Source organism: Sceloporus occidentalis, unplaced genomic scaffold (genome assembly GCF_023333645.1).
Source record: "Sceloporus occidentalis isolate IW3139 unplaced genomic scaffold, rSceOcc1.0.p SCAF_112, whole genome shotgun sequence".
In the NCBI taxonomy this organism is placed as follows: Eukaryota; Metazoa; Chordata; class Lepidosauria; order Squamata; family Phrynosomatidae; genus Sceloporus; species Sceloporus occidentalis.
The window spans coordinates 940,756-965,258 of record NW_028317092.1 but is presented as its reverse complement, the minus strand read 5'-3'; the positions used below and the strand labels follow the sequence as shown (position 1 = coordinate 965,258).

Sequence of the window (24,503 nt, the reverse complement as noted above, 5' to 3'; positions counted from 1 at the left end):
AAACGTTTGTAACCCTAGACGGCTGCAGTTCACCACAGGACTATGTGGTTAATTGACTGTAGGCTGCAGTCAAACCTGAATGACAAACTCCTTGCCTAATAACTTGAACACTCCGCATGTTGTGAATCTAACTGGCCATGTTTGCATTTTGGGTCTGATAAGTGTGAAGTTTAGTATGTAATCCTATTGTCATTGTGCAAACACAGTACTTTTATCTAGAAAAGGTTCATTACTGACCTTGTTTGTTTTATCGTAGGAAAACTGCAGAGCTTGAAAACCTTAAAGAAAAGCACAGAAAAAAATGTTTACGTTTGGAAGAAGCACACTGCAATACACTGCTTAAACTTACAGAACTTGAAAGGTGCGATTTTCTTTAGTGACAGACACTACAGATACAATGCAATCGCTTCCAGTCATTTTGTGTATTACCGATATCCTATTTTACCAAACACCTTAACAAGGCTTAGAAAAAGCTACAAGAGGCTAGGTTGCGCAGGGATTATACTAATCATGGTGTGTACACCAGAGCGTAAATCCCAAATTATGACCACCAAAGGAAATATGGTAACAAAGCTACCTAGTGGGCTAAAAAAGCCTAAATCCGTAAGCGTTTGTAAACACACGGGTTTAAGCACGTTTTAACTATGAACCTTATACTATTGTCAGTCCGGTTAGTCTTGCATCACTTTTATTGAATTTGTATTCTCTTCTGAATGTTACCCTTTAATTTCCTAGCAGTTTTGTGCTGCTTGTATCATTCATTGTTTTGAGGCTTGTTTCTCTTCTATTCCCTTTGGATATTAGGTTATTAATAGATGTGCAAATTCAGAAATGTGTCTCTTTCAGCCTTTGCAGTTGTTTTAAGATTAAAACATGGTTTAAAAGTGGGTAATTATTTAAAAAAATAAAAAAATAAAAAGTGCAATCACTTATAACATGGGTAACCAAATTAATTTGCTGGCCTCTGTTTGCCTGCCTGTATCCCTACTGTCACAATTACTGATCTTCTGCTGAAGGTGACATTTTTTTATTTTGCACATTCTATGACAAATGATTGCTGCACCCGCTAGCATGGAAACATAATGGGAACTTAGTTTTATTAAGTATGTGGAATTGTAATTGTTCTGAAATCTTACATTAATCAATCAATTAAAATGCATCAATGTGCTGAACATGTCTGGTATTGATGGTGGCATCCAACATGCCCCATTCTGCTTTAAGTCCAGTTTCGAGATCTATAGTAGTTGTAATGCGCATTTGAGTCAGCCAAGCACACAATTGTATGTTATTTCCTGGCTATGGAAACAAAACAGATTTACCTTTAACTGTCATTGAATTGCCAGTTGTTTATCAGCCAAGTAATGTTTTCGCATGCTCATTTTACTGGAAAGCTCTCTTGTATCTAAAAGTTTAACCCTTGTCTAGATGCAGAGGTATTTTCTTTTTATTTTACCTAAATGCTTAAAGATGGGGGCGGGGGGTCACACAACCAAATACAATGTTTATGGATTGTGCGTGGAAATATTGCACTGGAACAGAGAAATTCCAGTGCAATAAAGGATTAAATATCAATCACATCTTCATTATGCAAGATTGAATGTTGACAATTATTGAAACTTGCATAAAATGTGAATTAAATGCCTTGTAAGCATATTTTAAAGTCTGATTTAATTTTATAGTTTCAGGAATTCAGTCACAACAGAAATAGAATCTCTGAAGTCTACAAATTTGTCTCTACTTGTGGAACTTAACGAGGCACAGAAAAATAATGAAGCAAAGCAGCAACTTCTTCAACAGGCAACACAGACAAAAGAAGACATGGAACAAAAACTTTTACATACTAGTGAAGCAGCAGCCAAAACCAAGGATTGCTTCCTGGAGCAAATTAACGAGCTTCAAGTAGCTTCCGAGAAAACGAAAGAAAGGTTTGAGGTGCAACTTCAGGCACAGCTAGAAGATGCTGCAAAAACCAAGAAATGTTTGCAGCAGGAAATTAACGACCTACAAGTAGCCTTAGAGGAAAAGGAAAACTTGGAAGTGCAACTCCAGGAGCAGCAAGAGATTGCAGCCAAAGCAAAGGAAAGTTTGGAGCAGCAAATTAATGCGCTACAAATAGCCTCAGAGAAAACAAAGGAAAGCTTGGAGTTGCAGCTCTTGGAGCAGCAAGAAGCTGTTGCCAAAACAAAGAAATACTTGGAGGAGCAAATTAATGAAGTAAAAATAGCCTTAGAGAAAAAGCAAAGCTTGGAAATGCAACTCCAGGAGCAGCAAGACATTGCAGCTAAAACAAAGGAAAGTTTGGAGCAGCAAATTAACGAACTACAAATTGCCTTAAAGACCAGAGAAAGCTTGGAAGTGCAATTCCAGGAGCAGCAAGAGATTGCAGCCAAAGCAAAGGAAGGTTTGGAGCAGCAAATTAATGCACTACAAATAGCCTCAAAGGAAAGCTTGCAGTTGCAACTCTTGGAGCAGCAAGAAGTTGCTGCCAAAACAAAGACCTACTTGGAGGAGCAAATTAACGAGCTACAGATGGCCTTAGAGAAGAAGGAAACCATGGAAATTCAGCTCCAGGAGCAGCAAGAGATTGCAGCAAAGGAAAGTTTGCAGCAGCAAATTAATGAGCTACAAATTGCCTTAGAGAACAGGGAAAGCTTGGAAGTGCAATTCCAGGAGCAGCAAGAAATTGCAGCCAAAGTAAAGGAAAGTCTGGAGCAGCAGATTAATGAGCTACATGTAGCCTCAGAGAAAACCAAGAAGAACTTGGAACTGCAACTACAGGAGCAACAGAAAGTTGCAGCTGAAACCAAGGATAAATTGGAGCTGCAACTTTGCGAGCTCCAAAAAGTAACCGCTAAAACCGAAGCAGACTTAAATAACCAACAAGAATATGCAAAGATAAAGGCAGCAAAGGCTAACACTGAATATTTGAGGTAAAAGTAAACCCATACGTTCTTGTTTTACCTAGTCAATATTTCTAGCTAATCAGTTTATTTTTATAAATAAGGAATCGGTTTATAATTTAATTTTATGTAAGAAGAAAATTTGTAATTAGATTCCTGTCCATTTAGAATTTACAGTAGGTGATGGTATTATTGGCTGATATGTGGCACTTCATAGTACTCTGTAAGTACTTTTCTTTTGTCATCTTTTTAGCAGCAGTGATAGTGGAGCGGTGACTATTTGAAAGACGTAGAGCGTCTTGTGGTCCCAAGAAGTCTGGTTACCCGGACATTTTTTTACTAGTCCACAGGTGCAATTTAAGGCCTTGTGTGATGCAGTGACAACACTTTCCTAGAATCTTGACAACAGGTCATTATGTCTCTGAGAATAATCACATGAACCTTTTGCCCAGTCTTAATGTCCACAATGCTGACTCTTGTTCAGGGGCGTAACTAGACGCCTCAGGGCCCTGGTGCGAGAATCTGTTAAGGGCCCCCCCCACCCCCTCACCCCCCCAAAAAAACATGATTTTTACCCAACAATTATTTTTCAACTAATTCAACAAATTCAATTTACATATTGAATCATATCTGTAAAAAAATCAAAGAAAAAGGGGCGCATGTACAAAGGGCATAATCCAGGGGTGTCCAAGTTTTTTCTGCAGTGGGCTACTTCATCAGAATTGTATACGTGCGCGGGCCGCACTCATTTTTCACTGTGACAAAAAATATGGCCTTTAATAAAATATGCAGATTAAAATAAAGTAAAATGACACAAAACCTTTACTCTTCCTCTCACTGATTTCTGGGCCTTGAAAGTTTTGCGACTACAAATTCAGGATTCCCTAGATTTATTCTAGGGATGAACTAAAATGAAAATTCTGGACCAAAACATTCAGGGTTCACTTAGCCAAAACCGAAAATGACCCCCACCTTTAAAAATAATAATAAAAACTCACATGTTTAATAAAAGTAGGTAACACACAATTGGACAAAATTAGCAATATGACTTGGCATGATAGGAGTGTGATTGCTAATAGCAATCACACTCCTATCATACCCAGGCAACCAGTAAATGCTGGTACCTAGGCATGATGGGACTGTGCTCGCTGTGATTGCTGTTAGCAATCACACTCCTATCATGCCAAGTCAGCCAGTACATGCTGGTACAGGGTGGCTGTAAGTGATGTGCAGACCCCATACTGCTGGCAGCATCACTACACAAGGGGGGCAGCTAGCTAGGTTTCAGCATGTACTGGCTGACTTGGCATGATAGGAGTGTGATTGCTAACAGTAGTCACAGTCCCATCATGCCTAGGTTCCAGCACTTACACATCCATCCAGTAAATGCTGGAACCTAGGCATTATGGGACTGTGATTGCTGTTAGCAATCACACTCCTATCATGCCAAGTCAGCCAGTACATGCTGGTACAGGGTGGCTGTAAGTGCAGACCCCATACTGCTGGCAGCATCACTACACAAGGGGGCCAGGTTTCAGCATGTACTGGCTGGCTTGGCATGATAGGAGTGTGATTGCTAACAGCAATCACAGTCCCATCATGCCTAGGTTCCAGCACTTACACATCCATGCTATCACACACACACACACACTCATTTATTCATATAATCATTAATTCACAGATTCATTCCCTCAATCACACACACTCATTCAAACACCCTCCCCACCCCCTTACCTGCACTGCATCTCCCTTCGATGCCGCTCACAGACTTCAGCAGGGGGCGCGGCCTCCCTCTGCCTTCTCTGCTAAAGCACAGAGGAAGTAGGAAGTCACGTGAACTCCGCTTCCTCTGTGCTGTCCAGAAGACCCTCCCACAAGTAAGTAGCAGGGCTTGAGGTGCGGCTCGTGTAAGATCGGTTGCCCTGGCTGCCGATCTTACGCGGGCCGCACCTCGAGGTCTCGCGGGCCGCATGTTGGACGCCCCTGCCTTATTTAAAAAAAAAATAAAAAACTTAAAAAAAGATTTCGGGCGGCCCCTTGGCTTGGGCCCCCCTGCTGCCGGGGCCCGGTCACAGTCGCGACCCCGGTAGATCCGCCACTGCTCTTGTTCATGGTTCAGGGATTTCTGGAAAACAAAGTTTCCGAAATGCAGGCGTGCAATGTAATCCCAGATTTTTCTGCTACCAAAGTTGATTGTGGGCCTCTTGTATGTAAACAAGTTTCTACATCAAATAACATTTTAAGATGGAAACGTGAAGTCCGTCCTGGACAGTCTGTTTTTGGTTAGTTGTGTCCACAATTGATGCCCATCTTATTGAGTTGCACTCTATTTAAACCTTGTCAGCTGCATATGTCTCTCTCTCGCACTCTTTTGGGCTCTCTAGGGTTTTTTCGCCAAACTTTGGGTGATCAAAACTTGGGTTAAAACAGTTCCCTGGCTTTATGATGAAGCAAAATTTAAGTTATGATGACACCTTTCCTTTTTTGTCAATGAAATAGAACTACGGTCTCGAGCTGTATTTACACGCCTTCCCAGTTAAGTAAATACCTTCCTAGCTTTTTACGAAATATCGATCTTGAACAGGGAGTTTCATGGCAGCCCACGCTGTTTGCGTTATTTGCATTACATCCGTTATTTTGGTCAGGGAGCTTAACCACAGAGAGAAGCCATCTGTGTTTTCCAACTATGCCATTCCTCTGGCAATTTAGTTGATTGATATTAGGTGGTAGCACATAAAATGCAGGTTGGGATTACTGTTGCATCTTTGGGGGCAATGTAATGTCTGAGGATATTGTCTGCTAGATCTATCTTAAACACAACAGCAGACTTCCTCCAGACATCAACCTAATCCCAATAAGCGATAATGGACAGTGCCAGGAATAGTTTTAGGTTTTAGGCTGGTACATGGAAGAACTAGCATATCATGCTAGAGGCTTGATCACAAACACTACAGGCTTAATGGTCTGTTTTTTAGCCTTTGGAAAGGAGGTTCTCAAACCTGCAATTATGCAACCCTCCTTTTTTCTTTGGGAATGCCTATGTCCGTGCTGATGGCATAAACTGCTCCTCTCTACAGCACATTTTCCACTTAACAAAGCTTTGGTTTTGGCGGGATATCATACTTGTACTCGAAAGGTGTTTGAAGGGGCTTCAGGTTTTCTCCCCTTTTCCCGACGTGTCAGCCTCTCTACTGCCATCGCTACTTGAGATACAAACAAGGACAAGGAATTTGAGTAGAATTCACTGCTTTCTTACATTAAGTAAGGCTTGCTTTTATGTGCGTGTTTTTTTTCTTAATTATTTTAGGCTTTTGGAAGATGCTCAGATAAATCTGAAAACAAAGGAGGCAGAGGTAAAAGATTTGGAAGACAGATTTCTTAAAAGAGAGTCAGAGTTGCAAGCTCAACTGAAGCAACTGCAAGACATGTTGCAGATTCAGAAAGAAGATCTTGCAACATTAAGGTAAGCTGTGCTACTGAATTTGCCATGATTCTTCAGTCTACATGAAAAGGGAAAGATTTTTGCATATGTGATGTAAACACTTGGATCAAGTAGACATAACCTAGCTGAATGTCAGCATGGACCTTCTGGGTTGCACTTATAATCAAAAAATGACTTAAAATTGTTGAACAAGACACCATAGTCATCAATTTAGGAAACAATTTCTTATGGGACTACTTTGTAGCTTTAAATCTATATAAATGCAAGCCTTACTTGATTTATGTCTTCCTGTTGAACTAATCAAGACCAAGGATATTTTGGGTTTGTTTTTGGCATCCAATAGTAAACATGCTGTATTTATACACGTTATACACGTGTGATGAGCTGAATTTTCGTTGCCACTGTACAAACCAATGTAATGTGTTTTAAATTTACCACCATCTACCAAGTCAAAATATCTATTTTTAAAATGTTTGACATCTATGCGCGCACCTAGTCAAACGGCTTTAGTTTTGAAGAGCAACATCAATGTAAAACTAACAATTGTACAGTCCTAGATTAATTACATTGCAAAAGAAGACTAATAGAAGAATATCTGGAAAACATTATCAAATAGCATACACTCTAAACGAATGAAATTGTGTTTTTTTTGTACTGTGAAGCTGTGGAATACATTTAAATGTTTACATATAAACATTATGAAATAAAGCTTATTTCTGCACTTGTAATTTGCATTTAAATGATAAATACAAAATCTAATTCTGTTTCGTAGGCAAGAATCTGAAAAGAAAAATGAGATGGAGGAGAACAAATGGCGTACGCTATATGAGGAATTGCACAACAAAGTGAGACCTTTCCAGGTGGGTATGTTTAAGATTGTGTGTATAATAGTGTGACAAGGAAAATGAGAGTGGCCAAACAGAGCAAGTAGAGGCCACCGGGGTCAGTCTTAATACAAAAAATGTCCCAAGTACATCAAAACAATAGATATAAATCTATTTAATAGTATTTCACACTATCATGTCTTAAGGGATACTCCCTTGAGACAGTGCAGACCCGCACTCTATTGAGCCATTTTCTGTCCTGTGCTTTGATTCAGTCTTGGTACCAGACAGCCCAAGGAGCTGATTATGCTTACTTTTAGGACCTAACTTTGCATTTTGACGTGGGTCAGTACAGTTGAAAACATTTTGTCAAATAAGTTACTAGTGCTAGAAAATCCTCTGCAAGCCAAGTTCTGCTCACCAAACTCTGGGAGGCGCCGTGGGCACACTAATGTGTGGGCTTAAGAAGTGGGATGGGGTGGAAGTTGTTGTGACGATCTGGATGTAGGAGAAGAAAGATACTGTAGGGAGACGGGTGCAAGGTGTTCCTTATAGTCTGTGTGTCTGTCCATTTTTAAGCAAAATTGGTTATACTTACCTGCTGGTTCAACTGCTGGTTTTTGGAGGCTCCCAGACTGTTTGATACCAGCGATAGGGAGGGGGTTTTAAATGTGGATTCCCCCCCCCCCTCTTACAAATGTGACTTTGGTAAACCACTTTACTATCGAGTAACTCAAAACTATTAAAATATAAATATAGTCTTAGAATATACCTCTACTACGTCTATGATTTCATTGACCTGTTTCATTCCCTCTGAGAAGTAACATTTCCATGACTATTTTTTCCTACTATTTCATTTGTAAAATGAAGCAGCTCATCCCATTGCCTTAATTATGCGTTAGGTACCTAACAAAACTTTCTTGAAATAAATGGTATTAATTGGTAAAATCTTACATCATGCCATTGATATAAATATGGATTGTACTGGAGAATATTGGTACTTCCTGCTGGTAATAGTCACCAGAGTTGCCCCATGCATTTTTAAACTTGTTAGATGGGTCTCCATGCTCACATTTTGAAACCCTAAATAAAAGGTACATGCTTTGATCTCATGTTATAATCTGTACTTTTAGTTCTTACTCCCATGTAACATTATTATTGATTATACAAGTTCAAATATCTAAAATTTGCATGGCATGATTACTTAAAATATTTTGTTAAACTACAGCAACAATTGGATGCATATGAAGCTGAGAAGAATGCCTTGCTTAATGAGCACGGAGCCGCTCAGGATGAACTAAACAAACTTAGTGACGCTTATGCCAAGCTGCTTGGTCATCAGAATCAGAAACAAAAGATCAAGCATGTTATGAAGCTGAAAACTGAGAATTGTGAGCTCAAGCAGGTATGTCTATAGTGCTAGATGATTAACCTCTCAAATGCCTGAAGTGATATCATTTATTGTTCAGCCATGCATTAGTGAAAGGGGTTTATATAAAAAGAGCACGTTACGGTTGTATAATGTAATCTTATCACCATATGAACCAGAGGAATGTTTCTGTTGAACATTTCATTGGATGCTGTGCTGATGAGTGTTTTTTCACAAGCCTTGCACAATAAATGTCCTTTAAGGATCCTTAAAGGGATAGTTACACGTACTATAGAATAATTTATATTAAAGTACTCTAATCACTACTATACATTAATCCAAAAGGAAAAAATTCAATAAAGACTATAGGCGTATTGGTCCTTGATTGGATGCTGTTGTAAGCCAAAGTAAAACCATAATGGCCCAATCAATGAACCTTTTTTTTTTTTTTTTTTTTTTTTTGTGTAGCCAACAGCAAATTAGCCTTATGGGGCATAAAAATGATTTGTTTTAATGTAGGAGGTGTCTAAACTTCGTGCTCTGCTCGCAAAAGAAAAGCAAGCTGAAAAACAATTACAGGAGCAGTTGAACAGCGTTCAGGGAATGAAGAGGTTTGATCCATCCAAAGCTTTCCAGCATGATGTCAAGGAAAACATATTTCCTAAAGTTCCGTTACGAGAAGGTTACCAACTTTTTTATATATAGATATAGATATGATTTTTCATTTTTTGGGGGGTTTATACTATATTCTTAATCCAGCTAGTATTTCCAAATACCTATATTCTCCATTATGGAATTTTTAACTCAAAGTAGTAAAGTCCTTACCCATCAGCTGGGCATGGAGAGGGTTCATTGATCTAAGTCTACCTACATAATTCAATTTGCAAAGTTCATATAACGTATGTGGCTTTCTGTGTTCTACTCAATAACTTTTTTTTTTTTTTTTTTTTATATATATATACAGGAAACCGGAAAAAGAGCTGATGCTTTTTTCATCAATATGTCTACTTAGGTTAATGGACTGCTATTTTTAATTACATATTTATTTTAGATTGTATAAAATGCTGCTTCCAAGAGTAGTTTAGATTTTTTTTTTGTTGTTGTCCTTTGCAATATTATAATTTGTCTTCTGAATAAATCATGTGTCTTTTATTTCTGTTCAGATGTTGAAAACCTTTATATATTGGGTACCGTGTATTTTGAGAATCTGTTTTAAAAAAGCTTGAATTTTAATAAAAGAAAACTCAAAGAACAATAGCGTGGCTTTTCTGTTAGTGGAAGTGGTTTTGTAATGTATGGTCTCGTCGGGGCTAAATTATTATACTGCAGGATGAAGTCTCTGCTCACTGATTTAACCACGCAGTGTGAGAATGTTTGTCATCCGTAACGACAAATGCTGATAGGTTTTATCTTTTACTGTGCATTTCTACCATGTAGCAAATGTAGTGATGTGTTTTAGGGCTGAAACCACTGATCAACAAAATCGATAATGAAAATAGTTGTCGATGATTTACATTACCAATTGGTTGGTCTGGGTACAGCACACACACTATTGTTTTAAAGTTAGTTAGTTCAGACAGATGCTACTGTGGAGTGGAGAAGACGTGCCAGGCTGCTGTAAGGTATGTATTAACATCCTCCCAGCTTTTGGTCTGATCCAGTCCCCAGGCTCTATCTCTCATCCCATCATTAACTTCCCCATTTCCTTCGTTAACTCCCTCCGGTCTCAGTTAAATAAACTCCCCAACACTCAGTTTGATCTTGTTCCCAGTTCCTATTGACTTCCTCTTATTAAATTATTTTAAATACTTTTTTTATCCAATTAATAAAAACGAAAATTAATTGGCCAACTAATCGTTAGCTGGAGTCCTAGTGATTTTTATATTATACCCCAAAATCTGTCTCCAAATACAAGAATATCATATTCACTAGAAACTGTTTGATATCAAGATAACCATGTGATTTCCGACACCAGTAAACCAGAGATGGCACTGTCTACGCTGGGACCCTTCAAATCCCTCCTAATTTGTTCGGCCCTGCTTTAGCTAGGTGCCATTATACCCTGTTTGTTTTATATCTAACATGTTCCCAGAGTAATGTGGGCTGTATGGGACTTAAGAGTAGACCGATAAGAGAATCTGCTTACCTGTGTCCCTTCAGCTAGATCAGAGGAAGAAAGATGTGCAGAACATGATGTGATTGAATACTTTGCCGCACCTTCCAGATTGGATATATTCCGACTGGAATCTAAATTACATAGGGGTAGTACTGTTGGATATCCAGCATGCTTTCTCAAAGGGTGTTTTGTATGGTGAGTACATTGTTCTGCCTTTGGGATGCAATACGGTTGCTTTGCACAGGATGTCTGACAGTATAAAGTTTGAGCCACTGAGAGACGGTGCTAAGGATACTACCAGCAGAAGCAGACATGTTGCCTGTCTTACAAGATGTTGAAGCATCCCTTTAAGATGATGCCACCAAGTCAACGAGGGTTCCTGCATTAGCCCCCTTTGATACTTGAATGCCAACAAAACCATATTAAGTATTCAATGTACACCACTGGGTCAGAGTTCTATCTTAGAAGTTATGCCTATTCTTGCCACTGAAAGAAGTGGGGGAAGTTGATTTAAGAAAACAGGAGAATAAAAATAGGCGGGCAGACAGGATTTGTTTTAAGGGTATACCATACTTTGAGTATGTACGTTTGATTATTACTGATCCGTTCCCGAGCTCTAACAACCTGCGGAAGAGCCAAATAAAACTATTTTGTTTCTTATGAATTCTATTTGTTTCCAGTCTCATTTAGGCAGTGGGAAAAATAGGAGTGCCTCTCTAGTATCAGTGTAGCCTGAAGAAGTCATGGGTCTACTGCTTCTTCAAACCGTGAAAACCAGGCTCTGCGATACAAATAGTGTGTATTATTAGTTGTGGAGTCTGAACTTAGTTTTGAGAACTATGAACAATCTGGTTGAAGGTGTACTGTGTGCCATTCTGTTGGGTATGCAAACTGTTGCTAAAGCCAGAAGCAGACCTTCTTTTGTGTTCAGTTGATATGCGATTCTGCCCATAGACAAATTACTTGAGCCAGCCTGTTCAGAACATATGTCTTTGAGCCACCCTGAAGATAGTCACTGTACTGATGTTGTCTGAATGGATCCTGACCCGTATCTTTAGTAAGAGGGAAACCATGCTCTAAAAAGCCTCCCAAACTGCTACTACTTCCCTGGAGTTGGAGGATTTCTAATGAAACTGAATTTTTCAGATTTCCTTGAAATTATGACCTCGGGTTTGTACCCCATCCCTATATGGTGGCATCCACTTTCAGAATTCTTAAATTGACCACGAAAGGCATTAGAGAAATTATGTATTTTCCTCTATCATACAGGCAATGTTACATGCAGAGAGGTGTTAACAACAGATCCAATGTGTCTACTGAACCATTCCAATGTTTGAAGACATATCTGGAGATTAGCCTAGGCCCTAGGGAGTGCAGTCAGGAGGTCAAGCAAGCATCCCACAGAGGTGTCGGGGCCATGGCAAAAAAAAAAAACTATGAACTGCCTTTGTGACCAAAGAGGAGCTCAGTTGCATGGTGTAAATGGCTTAAGAGGGCACTTCCTATTGTTTCACTTTCCCCTTAACCACTGACTAGATTGTAACCTTTCAAGAGCAGGGCCCTCTTCTATTTTTGTACCAGTCTGTTATTGTGTGTTTGAAATTATTCCAATGATTGTAACAGTGCTACAGAATCTGCTGGCACTATACAAATAAATGTAATCTAATATTGTGGAAGACAATACCAGCTAATTGCATAACCCACTTAATCCATCTCGCCAGAGTGGCCGATGAAACAGAAGCGTAAGCTTTACAGTAAGAAATTAAAAGTTGAGAGAGAAGAAGAAGATTGTCTTAGAGACAAAGTTCTGTCTAGCTAATGACATAAACATTGCACAACACAGAGGTGAGGTTGATCAGGAAAACTAGGATAGAAAACAGATCTGAGAAAAGTCTTAGTTTGTCGATAAATAAAGAATGTGACACCAGAAGGAATAAAAGATTTATTATTAAAATCCAGAGCTTTGACATCAGACACTCTCTTACACGAAATTAAACATAAAAGCATAGAGAATCATTCGCAGGCCATGAGGAGAGGAATTGAAGAACTAAGGTCCCATGTTTCCAATATATATATATATATATATACACCTTGGAACCAGAGGATTTTGAATCTTAACATCTTTTAAGACCCTGTATATCTGTGGATGTCTGCCTATAGGCACATCATTGACTAAAATATGATATGCCGAGATCGAAGAGCGATATAGATTGATAGTTCTGTAAGCCTTACCACCATCAAAGATGCCAAAAAATTTAAGACATGAATTACATCCGCTCGAACGGATCCAGACCCTGTTCCAAACACCAGCAGATGCATATACCGCCTTGGTACCTGGTGCTCGAACATTGGATAAGATGCCGGTAGCTGATTCTGAAAGTCCCTCGATAAATGAGGGATTCCCAAAATCAGCCATGTCACTAGGGTAAGTGATCCATCTATAATCAGTTGATGAGATTCTCTCTGAAGGTTGAGCAGAAGATCCAGAAAGGATGGAAGTAATCGTGGGACTTCTATGCTCAGTTCCATCTAAGCGTCGGGTACCAAGGTTGTGATTGCCATAACGGGGTGACAAGGACTATCCTTGCCTTCTGTGTTCTGACCTTCGACGCAACTGTGGGAATCATGCAAAATTGTGGGAACGCAAAATGCAGATCCTGAGACCAATCCTGTAGAAAAGCGTCTGTAACCCCCAGAGATCACCCACATGTAACCTCCTGTTGTCCCCGGAATAACTTCCAGCACCAGCCAGCTTGCACACCTTGGAACCCTGCTATGTGTACCCAATAAGTAGACACAACTACCTTGAATTGAGTAGAGCAGGAATGAACAGTTTATTCTTGTAAAACATAGACTCATATAACCACAGAACTTTACTAACATAAATCAACATTGATAAACATGTACATGTAGACAACCCAACCTTTAATCCCCTTTAGCTACTGAATCTCCCCCTGGCAGCCATCCTGTTAATGGCATTAGTTTACACAATGGAGTTCCTGCCTGTTTGGCAGCCAGGCTGGAGCCATCTCTGAATACCTTGGGGCCCTGTATGACAGGTCATTCTGTCACAGCGTCCATTGCTAGGGCTTCCGGATCTGGTCTCCAAATGAAGAACTTGGGCAATTGGGCGTTCAATCTGGAAGCAAACAGATCTACCCGGAGATCCGCTAGTCATTGGAATCTTTTAAATACCTGGAGTTCCAATCTGCTACCATGTTCAAAAGACCTGGAATACATTCCGCTTGAATCGTGATGCCGCGATCCAAGCAAAAATTCGGTCAAGGGTCTCGAACGAGTACCCCCTAGATGGTTTATGTATCTTACCGCAGATACATTGTCCATTTTGAGTAACAGGCAACAGTTCACTTTGTCCTTTGCAAAAGACTTTAGGGCAAAGAATCCCGCTAGAACCTCCGGGCCATTGATGTGAAGCTCTACTTCCTGAGGAGAGCATCTGCCTCCCGTTGTGTGAGATCCGCAGCGCGCTCCCCAACCGAATTGACTGGCGTCTGACTCTATGATGATGTCTGGAAGAGAACTGAAAATGGCCTTGCCATTCTATGCATCTACGTGTTTCAACCACCGAAGAACTTCCTCTCTTGCTTCGACCATAATTGGTACTAGGTCTTGATGGAGTCGACGTGCTTGCAGATGACAGTTCTTGAACCTTTGCAGAGCACGATAGTGGAGAGGCGCAGGGAAAATAGCTTGAATCGAAGCTGACAGCATTTCTATAATTCTTGCTAAAGGTAAACATCTCTAATGAGACAGAGAGGGGTATTCTCTGAACCCCTACACATTTATTAGCCCTTAATAGGGACCACATGGGGTGGGCGGCAGCAATAGTAACCTGGCAAGGTTAGCCTGGCAAGCAGCAAGGTAAATTGTTCAGTATAGGACAGTGTAGGTTTGCTGTGACGTGGCAGGCGAGCTACCACTTTAAATGGCGAAGAGCAACCACAAGTGCCATCCTGTAAGTGACGTTGCTGTCATTCACAGGATGGCATTAACAATAGATCGAAGTTCACAGAGGGTCTATCCAGACCCTCTTGAGAACTCTCGAGCTCCAGGTACTGCATCCAACCATGCAAGGTCAATGGAGCCCAGCTCACTAATCAGAGTGATTTGTAAAAAAAAATGTTAAAAAAAAATTATTGTTCAAAAATATGGTAACATGTAAAAATCCCCACTGTCACCAAAAAAAAAAAAAGTTTTTAATAAGCAAGTCCTACAATGCTTTATGTTCTCAAAAATTCCAGCACGGAAAGAGTTAAAATATTGCCATTATAAATGCCCATAGGGTGTCTATTTGTATGAAATGTATGATTTGATGCGGACATGGGGGCAGTAGGGTCAGATGTCTAAATGGCAAAAAATACACACCTCACAAAGGTGGCCTTTTACCTCCCAAATAACCCAACAAACCCATGCATGTGGGGTATCACTGCGCTCAGGAGATGTTACTGAACACATATTGGGGTGTTGTTTGACACGGACATATACCAGGAGTGATAAATTTATACCTGAAGTACAACGTGTGTGAAATATTTTTTTTTAAATTTACTACCATAAAGTTTCACAAAGGCTGGTGGTAAAATCAGTGCATGGAAAGGGTTAAAATACCAGCATTTCAAATACATACATATACATTTAAAAAATATATGATTTGATGGGGTAAATTGCATTGGCCGGCTTCAAAGATACCCGAAATGGCACATGGGGGAAGAATTACCAGATTTGAAAAAAATGGTTTTGAAATAGCAAAACGCTACCTGTACTTATTGCCCCATAACGTGCAGAAAAAAGCAAAAAAACATAAAAACATTGGGTATTTCTAAACTCAGGACAAATAGTAGAATCTATTTAGCAGGTTTTTTTATTCGTTTTTGCAGATGAGTAAAAGTTTTTTGTTTAAAAAGTGAGAAAAGGTAATTTTTTAACAAAAAATACCCATATTTTATAATTTTTTATAGTAAATTAGATGATATGATAAAATTAACGATATCTAAAGAAAGCCCTGTTTGTCCTGAAAAAACCCCAATATATAATATGTGTGGGAGCACGAAATGAGAAAGAAGAAAATCACAGCTAAACAGCAACACTGAAAAATGTTAAAAGAGCCATTGTCCAACAATATACTACGAGTAAGAACCCCTATTTAAGGGGTTAATAAAATGGAAAACGAAACAGAAATTATGAAGCAAATAATGTAATAAACGAAGGAAAATATATACCACAAACGGAATAAACGAAATTCAGCATACATAGGATGAAAAACAAACCACAATATGTATAATAGCAAATCACATGTACTTTTCTTTCTAGGAAGCAGCAAAGAAAGAGGATTTGGCAGTTACTCAGGATCCTTATACCGTATTTGCTCGATTATAAGACGACCCTGATTATAAGACGACCCCCCAAAATCTGAATATTAATTTATGAAAAAAAGAAAAAGCCTGAATATAAGACGACCCCATAGGAAAAAAGTTTTACCAGTAAATGTTAATTCATGTAAACTATGTGAACAATTGTTTGTTAATAAAAGCTACGATTGAGAAAAATATTTTGCTTTTATTTCCTTTTTTTTCAACCTGCCCCCCCAGTTATGCACATCTGCCCCCAGGCTTGCCACTCTGCCCCAGAAATGCCTTTTAACCCTCTAAATGCCACTGTGCCCCATGATACACCTTTTAACCCTCTAAATGCCACTGTGCCCCATGATATGCCTTTTGACCCCCTATGTGCCACTCTGCCTCCAGAAATCCTTATACCCCTATATGCCACTCTGGCATTTAGGGGGTTAAAAGGCATATTATGGGGCAGAGTGGCGTATAGAGGGTTAAAAGGCATTTCTGGAGGCAGAGTGGCATTAAGGGGGTTAAAAGGCGTTTCACAGAGCACTCTGCCTCCAGAAATGCCTTATGCCCCCCATTTAACACTCCCCCTCCCTCCTCCAAACTTACCGGTTCTTCTGAGTCCCCCGGTGCTTAGTCCGGGCAGCGTGTAGAGTTCTACGCGATTCGCGTAGACAACTTCCGCTCTATGCGAATCGCGTAGAGCTCTACACGCTGCCTGGACTAAGCACCGGAGACTCAGAAGCACCGGTAAGTTGGGGGGGGGGCTAAACAGGAGGATCCAGGTCCCCTGCACCTGAGTCCCCGGTGCTTAGTCCGGGCAGCGTGTAGAGCTCTAAGCGAATCGAGTAGAGCTCTACACGCTGCCCGGACTTGTTGGGGGGGGCATACACAGGATGGATCCCCTGGCATCGCTGCAGGGGATCTGGATCTTAGTCTCATAGTCAGACCTATTTGAGGTCTGATTATAAGACTACCCCGATTATAAGACGAGGGGTATTTTTCAGAGCATTTGCTCTGGGAAAAACCTTGTCTTATAATCGAGCAAATACGGTATATACTCTGCTGTCATGCTATTGGTGTTATGTTCAGTTTTCTGTTAACTGTTTCAGTGGTGTAATATTGGGAGTAGTAAAGAGAGATTTGCATAATATGAAGCCTCCTGTCCTGACATAAAATTCTTTTTTTCTTCTATTGATGATTGGGACCAGATCAGTGCTGTTCAAGGGAGCCCTAGTGAAGCAGTAACTGAAGACAAAGTTTCCTTAACACGTGATTGCAACCACATCATAAAACTTGGCAACTGTATGCAAATTGTTTTTCTACATTTCATCTTAAAGATAGGAGCATGGTTACTTAATGTATAATTTATTCAGCTTAGTACTGCAACCTAAGCAGACAAGTTCCCTTATAGGTAGAAGCCTAAGGTAAAGAGGAAGAAGCATAACTTCCGACACCTACCCTGGCTGATCCAACCCTAGGGTGAACCAAGATAGGTGAAGTGGACACTAAACATTTGTCTGGAGAGATGGAGACTTGTCTGTACCTGAGGCGGGACAAGAAAAAAAAGAATACAGTTTGGGGGACTTAGTTCAGATGTTTTTATAGGAGTATACCTACAAGAGAGCAGCCCATCTCGCATGTGTTAACAGGGAATTGTGAAGCAAATGTTTTTCCTTTTAAAGAGACAATATTAAAGTTTTATCAAGACTGTAAGGCGGAGGCCAAACAGAACAGTAGCAGGGTTCCACACAGAAACAAATTCTGCTTCATTTACCATGATCATCAGGATTTAACTGCAACAGGTGGAGGATGATCTCGTGGAATGTCTGGGCACAAAGTCATAGCAAGAAATGTAAAAGACAGCAGTTGGATGTGTGATGCAGCTTCTTAACCAAAAAAACCATCAAAGTAGCAACTGAATCTTCATCCGACCAGGATTTCTGCCACACGACTCAGCAGGTGATTACCATTCAATCAGTAGCTCAACAGATGTATCTGAAATCCTGCTTGCCAGATAAGACCTCAAAAAACAAATTATGTTATATATTTGGGAAGAATGTAAAGGATCTGTTTGACAGAACCACAAGATTTGGTACTAGTTCCTTTAGGGTAGCATTTAAATATTAAAGTACTTCCCTATGAGCTTCCCAGATAAACCATACAGTATTAGAAGAAATCCTGGCAAGTTAGACCCTCAAAGGTATTGGACCCAGAGATATCATAGTTGGGGGTTATTGAAGACCTGACTTAGGTGGATGTATCATCAGAACCATGGATCTTCAACATTATAGGCAGGGAAATGCCTATAAGTTAATAAAATGCCCTTCAACCATTTCTTATGTGGAGACTGTTAAAAGTCAATTAGGTCTGGAAATACTTGGACACGAACACAATTTTCATAATTTTGCCTCTACAACAGCACAATGAATTTAAAATGAAACAACCGACATGCAATTGAAGTACAGGCTTTAATTCAAGGTGAACAAAAATATTGTATGAAACGTTTAGCAATTGCAACCATTTCCATACACAGTCTCCTTATTTCAGGGGCTCAAATGTAATTGGACAAATTAGCACAAGAATCATAAATAAAATGTTCATTTTTAATATCTTGTCGAGAATCCTTTGCAGGCAATCACTGCTTGAAGTCTGGAATGTGGGTCATTCTACCTTAAGCTTTGTCTTCAGCAAGTAAAATGCATGCTCAATTGGGTTGAGATCAGGTGATTCATTTGGCCATTGCAGAATATTCCTATTGCCTTAAAAAAGCCTTGGATTTCTTTCACAGAAGGTTTTGTCCATCTGGAAAGTGAAGTGCCGACAAATCAACAATTAGTATGAATCTGAGCAGACACTATATCCCTATACACTTAACAATTCATCCGGCTGTGTCTAGTAACATAGTAACATAGTAACATAGTGACGCAGTGCCATTGGAAGCCATGTGTGCCCATACCATCCATGCCAATGTGCAACCTGTTTTCTACAAAACCTTGGGATGTTATTCTTTCCATGTTTTTTTCTTCTCCAAAAACAGTGAAACCAGTTCTTCTAACTAAGGTAACCCTGATGGGAGGGGGGGGGTTATTTTCCTTCAGAGTCCTGTCCTATTTCAGGTACAGAGGAGAAGTCTGTTTTGTGTCCCCAGGGATCAGCAAGGGAAAAGAGTTCTTGAACTGTTTCCCTGCCCCTTCCCCACCAGTGGCGTCGACAAGGGGGGCCATGCCCCCCATACATCATGCTGTGCCCCACCGTGTGCCCCCCAATTAAAATGCCGGAAATTTTTTTTTGCAGCCGCGAGGGAGGAGAGAGAGGGGCGCCAAGCGGTCGCCTAGGTTTTCAGCAACCGCTCAACGACCCTCACTCTCTTCCGCGAGGCCTCTGCTTTAGTCACGGTGCCCGCATTTCATGCTGAGCGCTGGAATATGACGTCATATCTGGCGCTGAGCAGTGAAGCAGTGCGCACTGCAGCTAAAGCAGAGGCCTTGTGCTCCCACCGCAGGACTTCTGTAAGGTAAGTGAACTACAAAGGGGGGAGAGGGGTTAGATAATGAGAAGAGGGGGGAGGGGTAGATGGTTAGAAAAAAGGGTAGTAGGAATATTTAAATAAAGAGTGAGAATGAGTATGAATTAACGTGTGGATGAATTGTCTGAATGAGTGAGTGTATGAATTAATGTGTGGAAGAATTATGTGAATGAGTGAGAGAATCAATGAATTTGTGATAATGCATTAATTAATAGGTGTAAATGATTTGTGTGAAAGTGAGAGAATAAATTATTGTGTGACTGAATTATGTGAATGAAAGTGTGAATTAGTGAATGACTGTAAAAGTGTTTGTGTGTATCAAAGATGGCACAAGCAGGGTGTTTAAGCCTTGGGGACCAAGATGGCACAGGCAGGGTGTTTATGGGACAAAGATTGCACAAATGGCGTGTTTATGGGATAAAGTTGACTCATGCTGGGCACTTTGGGGACAATGATGGCACGTCCTGTGTGTGTAATTTGAGCGCTGGTCAGGTTCTATGTGGGCAGTGTGGAAGCCTTTGGTGTGTGAAACCTGTGATCTATGCCTGTAATTTAGGAGGTTTTATCTATAACTTTAATGCTGAGTTTTTATGTGAATTCCAATTGATCTATACCTACAATGCTGGGTTTTTGTGTTATTCTGTTGATCTATATCTGCTATGCTATGTTTTCATAAATGATATATCTATACCTGCAAATACAGGGGTTGTATGTCTTATTGAGTTGATCAATACCTGCAGTACTGTTTCCATGTGTTGTTTAATTGATCTATTCTTTCAGTGCTGAATTTACATGTGATTTCCAGTTAATCTACACCTGCAGTGCTGGGTTTGTGTGTTCTGTTATTTCCATACATTATTATTGTATACCTGCAAATACAGGGTTTTTATGTCTTATTCAGTTGATCTATACATGCACATGCTTTTTCCATGTTTATCTGATCTATACCTGAACTACAGGGAGTAAGTAAAAGAGAGGTGTGGCTTAGTGAATGAGGGGACAAAGGGACTCTGGGCATGATTACGGGGAGAGGACCTCTCAATGTCACGGTAGGGTCAAAAAGAGGGAAGACTGCACCGACTCTCACAGTCTTCCCCTTATCTGCAATCAGTGTGGCAAATATTGTTTTTGGTGCAGGAGCGGAGTGGAGCGCGGCCCAAGGAAATGCTTTCCTAGGGTCCAATTTTTTTTCAATATAAAATATATTGGCAACAGGGTCCAATATTTATATAGATTGGCAGCAGGGGCTAATATTAAAGAATGAAATATAACTGCCAGTTCAGCTGTTATTTTGAAATTATATTTTAATCACAGTCTTTACTTCAAAGCGTTAAACACATATTATGTAGTTAAAAATGCATATCTAAAAAATATATAAATATATATATATATATATACACATATATATACACACACACATATATATATATATATATATACACATGACCAGCCAGCAAAACACGTCTTGCCCATCTTGCCCAACCATTCTAGGGGTCTAAAGAGAACTTTTTTTTCATGTAAAATGATTTTTTTTAAAAGAAGTTAAAGATTCTTTAACCATACTAAATACTAAACTGTGTGTGTGTGTGTGTGATAATCCCTATAATTATTGAAGGCTTGTTTTTTTTTCTTTCTTCTAAGATGATGCCAAAAAGACCATACAGTTCTATTAAAAATTAAAGACGATCTTTCCCTATTGTAAGCAGAGACAGGAGAGAATTTACATTAGATATAGAAGAAACTGAAGAGGATGTTGTGCATGTCTTCTGCGTGAAGGAAGGAAAAATCATCCCTACAAATAACCACAAGAAGATGTTGGAATACAGGTTGTGAGATCAATAGATATTAAAGGACGTACAACACTGTTTTTTGTAACTGGTTACATTTTGCTGCAATACAACCTGACTTCACAGTTTTTGATCAATTGAAGGCATGCAATGATTTGAAATATGACAATATTGAATTTTCTTGGTGTAGAGGTTGCACTGTAGCACATCCCAATATTCAGCGTAATTGGGAGTGCCTCTACTGGAAAGAAGGTTTTTATTTTTCATATCAGTGCTTGGGAGTTTCTATAAAAATCTCATGTGGTTTTATTGTTACTAGATATCCACTTCTCCATCATGTTAACTCCTTATATACTACATACCAGTGAGTTTTCTAATTTTTCTCTTTATAATTTCTTTATAAATTAATAAACTTTAAATTTTATTTCCTTTATATTATTGGTGTTAGAGGAAAAACAGTTTTTTTCGTGCTGTTGGGTATATTCACTAAATTGTGAGTGTTTGTGGGTTTTTTTCTCTCAACTGCTTGAGTGTCATGGGGATAAGAGTAGAAATAAGCAAGCAACCTGAAGATTCATTAACCTGAGAGTTGCAAATGTAAGTTGGAATTAAATTGCAGCTTGCAAAAGTCCACCCCGCCTTGTGCACAAACTTCTAGAAAATATTTAAAAAATAAGAAAAACAGGGACTCCTATTAACCAATGGGGTGAAGTGGGATTAAAAAAATAATAAAAAACCTTTGGAGGGGTACTGACCCCATCCCAAAACACTTCCTTTATCTCTGCACCATGGGGTAGGGGGCTAATGTACAAAAAATAATAAAAGCCCTGCCTTCCAGGCCCTATCCAGCGTTGCTCTGTAAAGCTATTGATACTAATTTTCAGCCCAAAGTAAGGGCCATGCAAAAAAGAAAATAAAAGACAAAAAAAAGAAAAAATCAAACTAATCCATCTGTAGCGCATGACCGTGGATTAGCTTTTGGTTTCTTGGAAGTATATATACTTCTGTGCACCAGTGGCCCTCTGCTTTTGCAAGATGCTTGGCGTCTTTCTTTTGGCATTCAGCTGAATATGTTTCCTGCATGGCAAACAGCAGGGGGTGTAGAAAGGGGCAAATGCATATAGGGGCATTCTGCTGAATCTCCCCACACATTTGCAAGGAGAATGCCACCTAAATTTAAAGGAACCATTCAGCTATTATATGCATTAAAACATACTGTATATGATGGCCGGAGTGTCCCTTCATACCAGAAGTTGTCTCTTTAAATGAACATTAATAGCATTTGATGATTATCAGGACTGACAATCAGTACAACATTGTCCTTACACAAGAGGAAGCTCAGTAACTACATTTCAGAAAGCACAAGTCGGAAGTTCTCTGTAGGAGTGTCTCAGGGAGGGACTTCAAGAATCTGCTACCTCCAGTTGCATTAGAAAGAGAAGTATTTGGTGTGCTGTGTGGGTTTGACAGACCTTTTGTTGGTGACAGCAGATTTTTTTTTATATCAGGGACATTGTACCTATCTATCGGGTGAAAATTTCTTAAAGAAAAGGCAGCTTGCTATGGCTCCCTGGCAGAAAACTGGCAAGGAACGATATGGAGTTGGTAAGTTAAGCAAAACTAACATAAACCTAAGTTTTTGGATTGCTTCATCTTTTTTTTCGTGTAGAGTTGAACAGGAAGGATGTGGGCAGGTGAACCAAATCTCCATCTGGCAGAATAAGCTTTAAAAAGTATCTTACACATATTTGAATTAATTTTTTTTATGTACATTGTATATTATTTAAGAAATTCTATGTATTTAGTGCATATATGCTCTGCCTAAAAATGTGATCTCATGATCCTACTAAAATACTTTTAATGCTAATCTTTTTCCATTTCGTACCAGTTTTTACTTGCTTAACAAAAATGACCTGTAAGCATTAACTAAAGTTCTTCTTTTTTTAACTTGCTTTTACATAGTGAACATTTACATTCTATTTTTTTGCATTTGAAGGACTGCAAAAGTGAAAGCCAGGTTTTATTGCAATTGTTTATATAGGGATGATTGTAGCATATTTAGGCACACATTTTTTTTCTATTTTGTATAATCTGAATTGACAGTGGTATAAGTAGCATAACTGTTCTGTTAAGAACCGTATCACTCTTAAGAATGATTAAAGTTCGTGATAAGGCATAAGATGTAGCGGTCATGTGTGGTTGTTATCAAAAACAAGGGAGTTGTTCATTTACCAAGAAACACTTCCAAAAGTACAAATTATTTAAATTATAGAGAAGATCATTATGTTGGAATATGACATAATTAGTGTATGTAAATACAACGTTTTCCAGTTGCAGTCCCACAATACTTTTATTTCTATAATATATACCTCCCGAATATGCTTTATGAGTTATTAAAAAATAGAAAAAAATCCAGTAAAATATTCTGAAAAGGATTGGTGACATTATTTTTCTTCTGGTTATCTCATAGGTCATACACAATTTGAGATTCTTTTCTCCCTTTCTCTCTCTCTAGCTTGAACAAAAGGTTCTTTTTTTTATAAAAATCATTCATATGGTCATGCGTAACAAACAAACCTAAAACTAATGAAAATATATCTCTTAGGAAGGCAGTTAACCTTCCATGCACTCTTGATTAACTTATGGTATAAGAATCTTATGTGCTTTAACTTCTCTTTGTTCATCCTTGTATTTGGATAAGACGTTTTTGAGGACAGTACAAGATTCCATGAAATTTTGAAGAAACAAAGGGACACTCCAGCCATCATATTCACTTGAATGCATATGATAATTGAGTACCCCCTTTAAAAAACATTTCTCCTTCCAAATGCATGGAGGAATTCACCATAAGGACCTCCTTGCATTTCCTCTTTTTCCCTGCTACTCACTGGCCACTTTATTATAAGGTACACTTATTCAAATGCTTGTTAACACAAATCAGCCAATCACATGGCAGCAACTCAATGCATTTAGACATGGTCAAGACACCTTGCTGAAGTCAAAGCATCAGAATGGGGAAGAAAAGGGATTTAAGTGACTTTGAACGTGGCATGTTTGTTGGTGCTAGACAGGCTGGTCTGAGTATTTCAGAAACTGCTGATCTACTGGGATTTTCACACACAACCATCTCTAGGGTTTACAGAGAATGGTACCAAACAGAGAAATATACAGTGAAGCGG

At 39.2% G+C, this 24,503-nt stretch overlaps 1 protein-coding gene across 1 annotated transcript in view; it reads left to right on the top strand.

Annotated features, from left to right (window-relative positions):
- LOC149282563 (uncharacterized) overlaps positions 1-13,907 on the top strand; it is a 28,010-nt gene extending 14,103 nt beyond the window's left edge. The window contains exons 16-23 of the mRNA XM_089498059.1: positions 257-361; positions 1,680-1,944; positions 2,050-2,864; positions 6,196-6,363; positions 7,115-7,202; positions 8,395-8,571; positions 9,055-9,217; positions 13,798-13,907. Coding sequence (XP_089354185.1) covers positions 257-361; positions 1,680-1,944; positions 2,050-2,864; positions 6,196-6,363; positions 7,115-7,202; positions 8,395-8,571; positions 9,055-9,217; positions 13,798-13,907 — 1,891 coding nt within the window. The remainder of the gene's footprint in view (positions 1-256; positions 362-1,679; positions 1,945-2,049; positions 2,865-6,195; positions 6,364-7,114; positions 7,203-8,394; positions 8,572-9,054; positions 9,218-13,797) is intronic.
- The last annotated feature ends 10,596 nt before the right edge of the window (positions 13,908-24,503 follow it).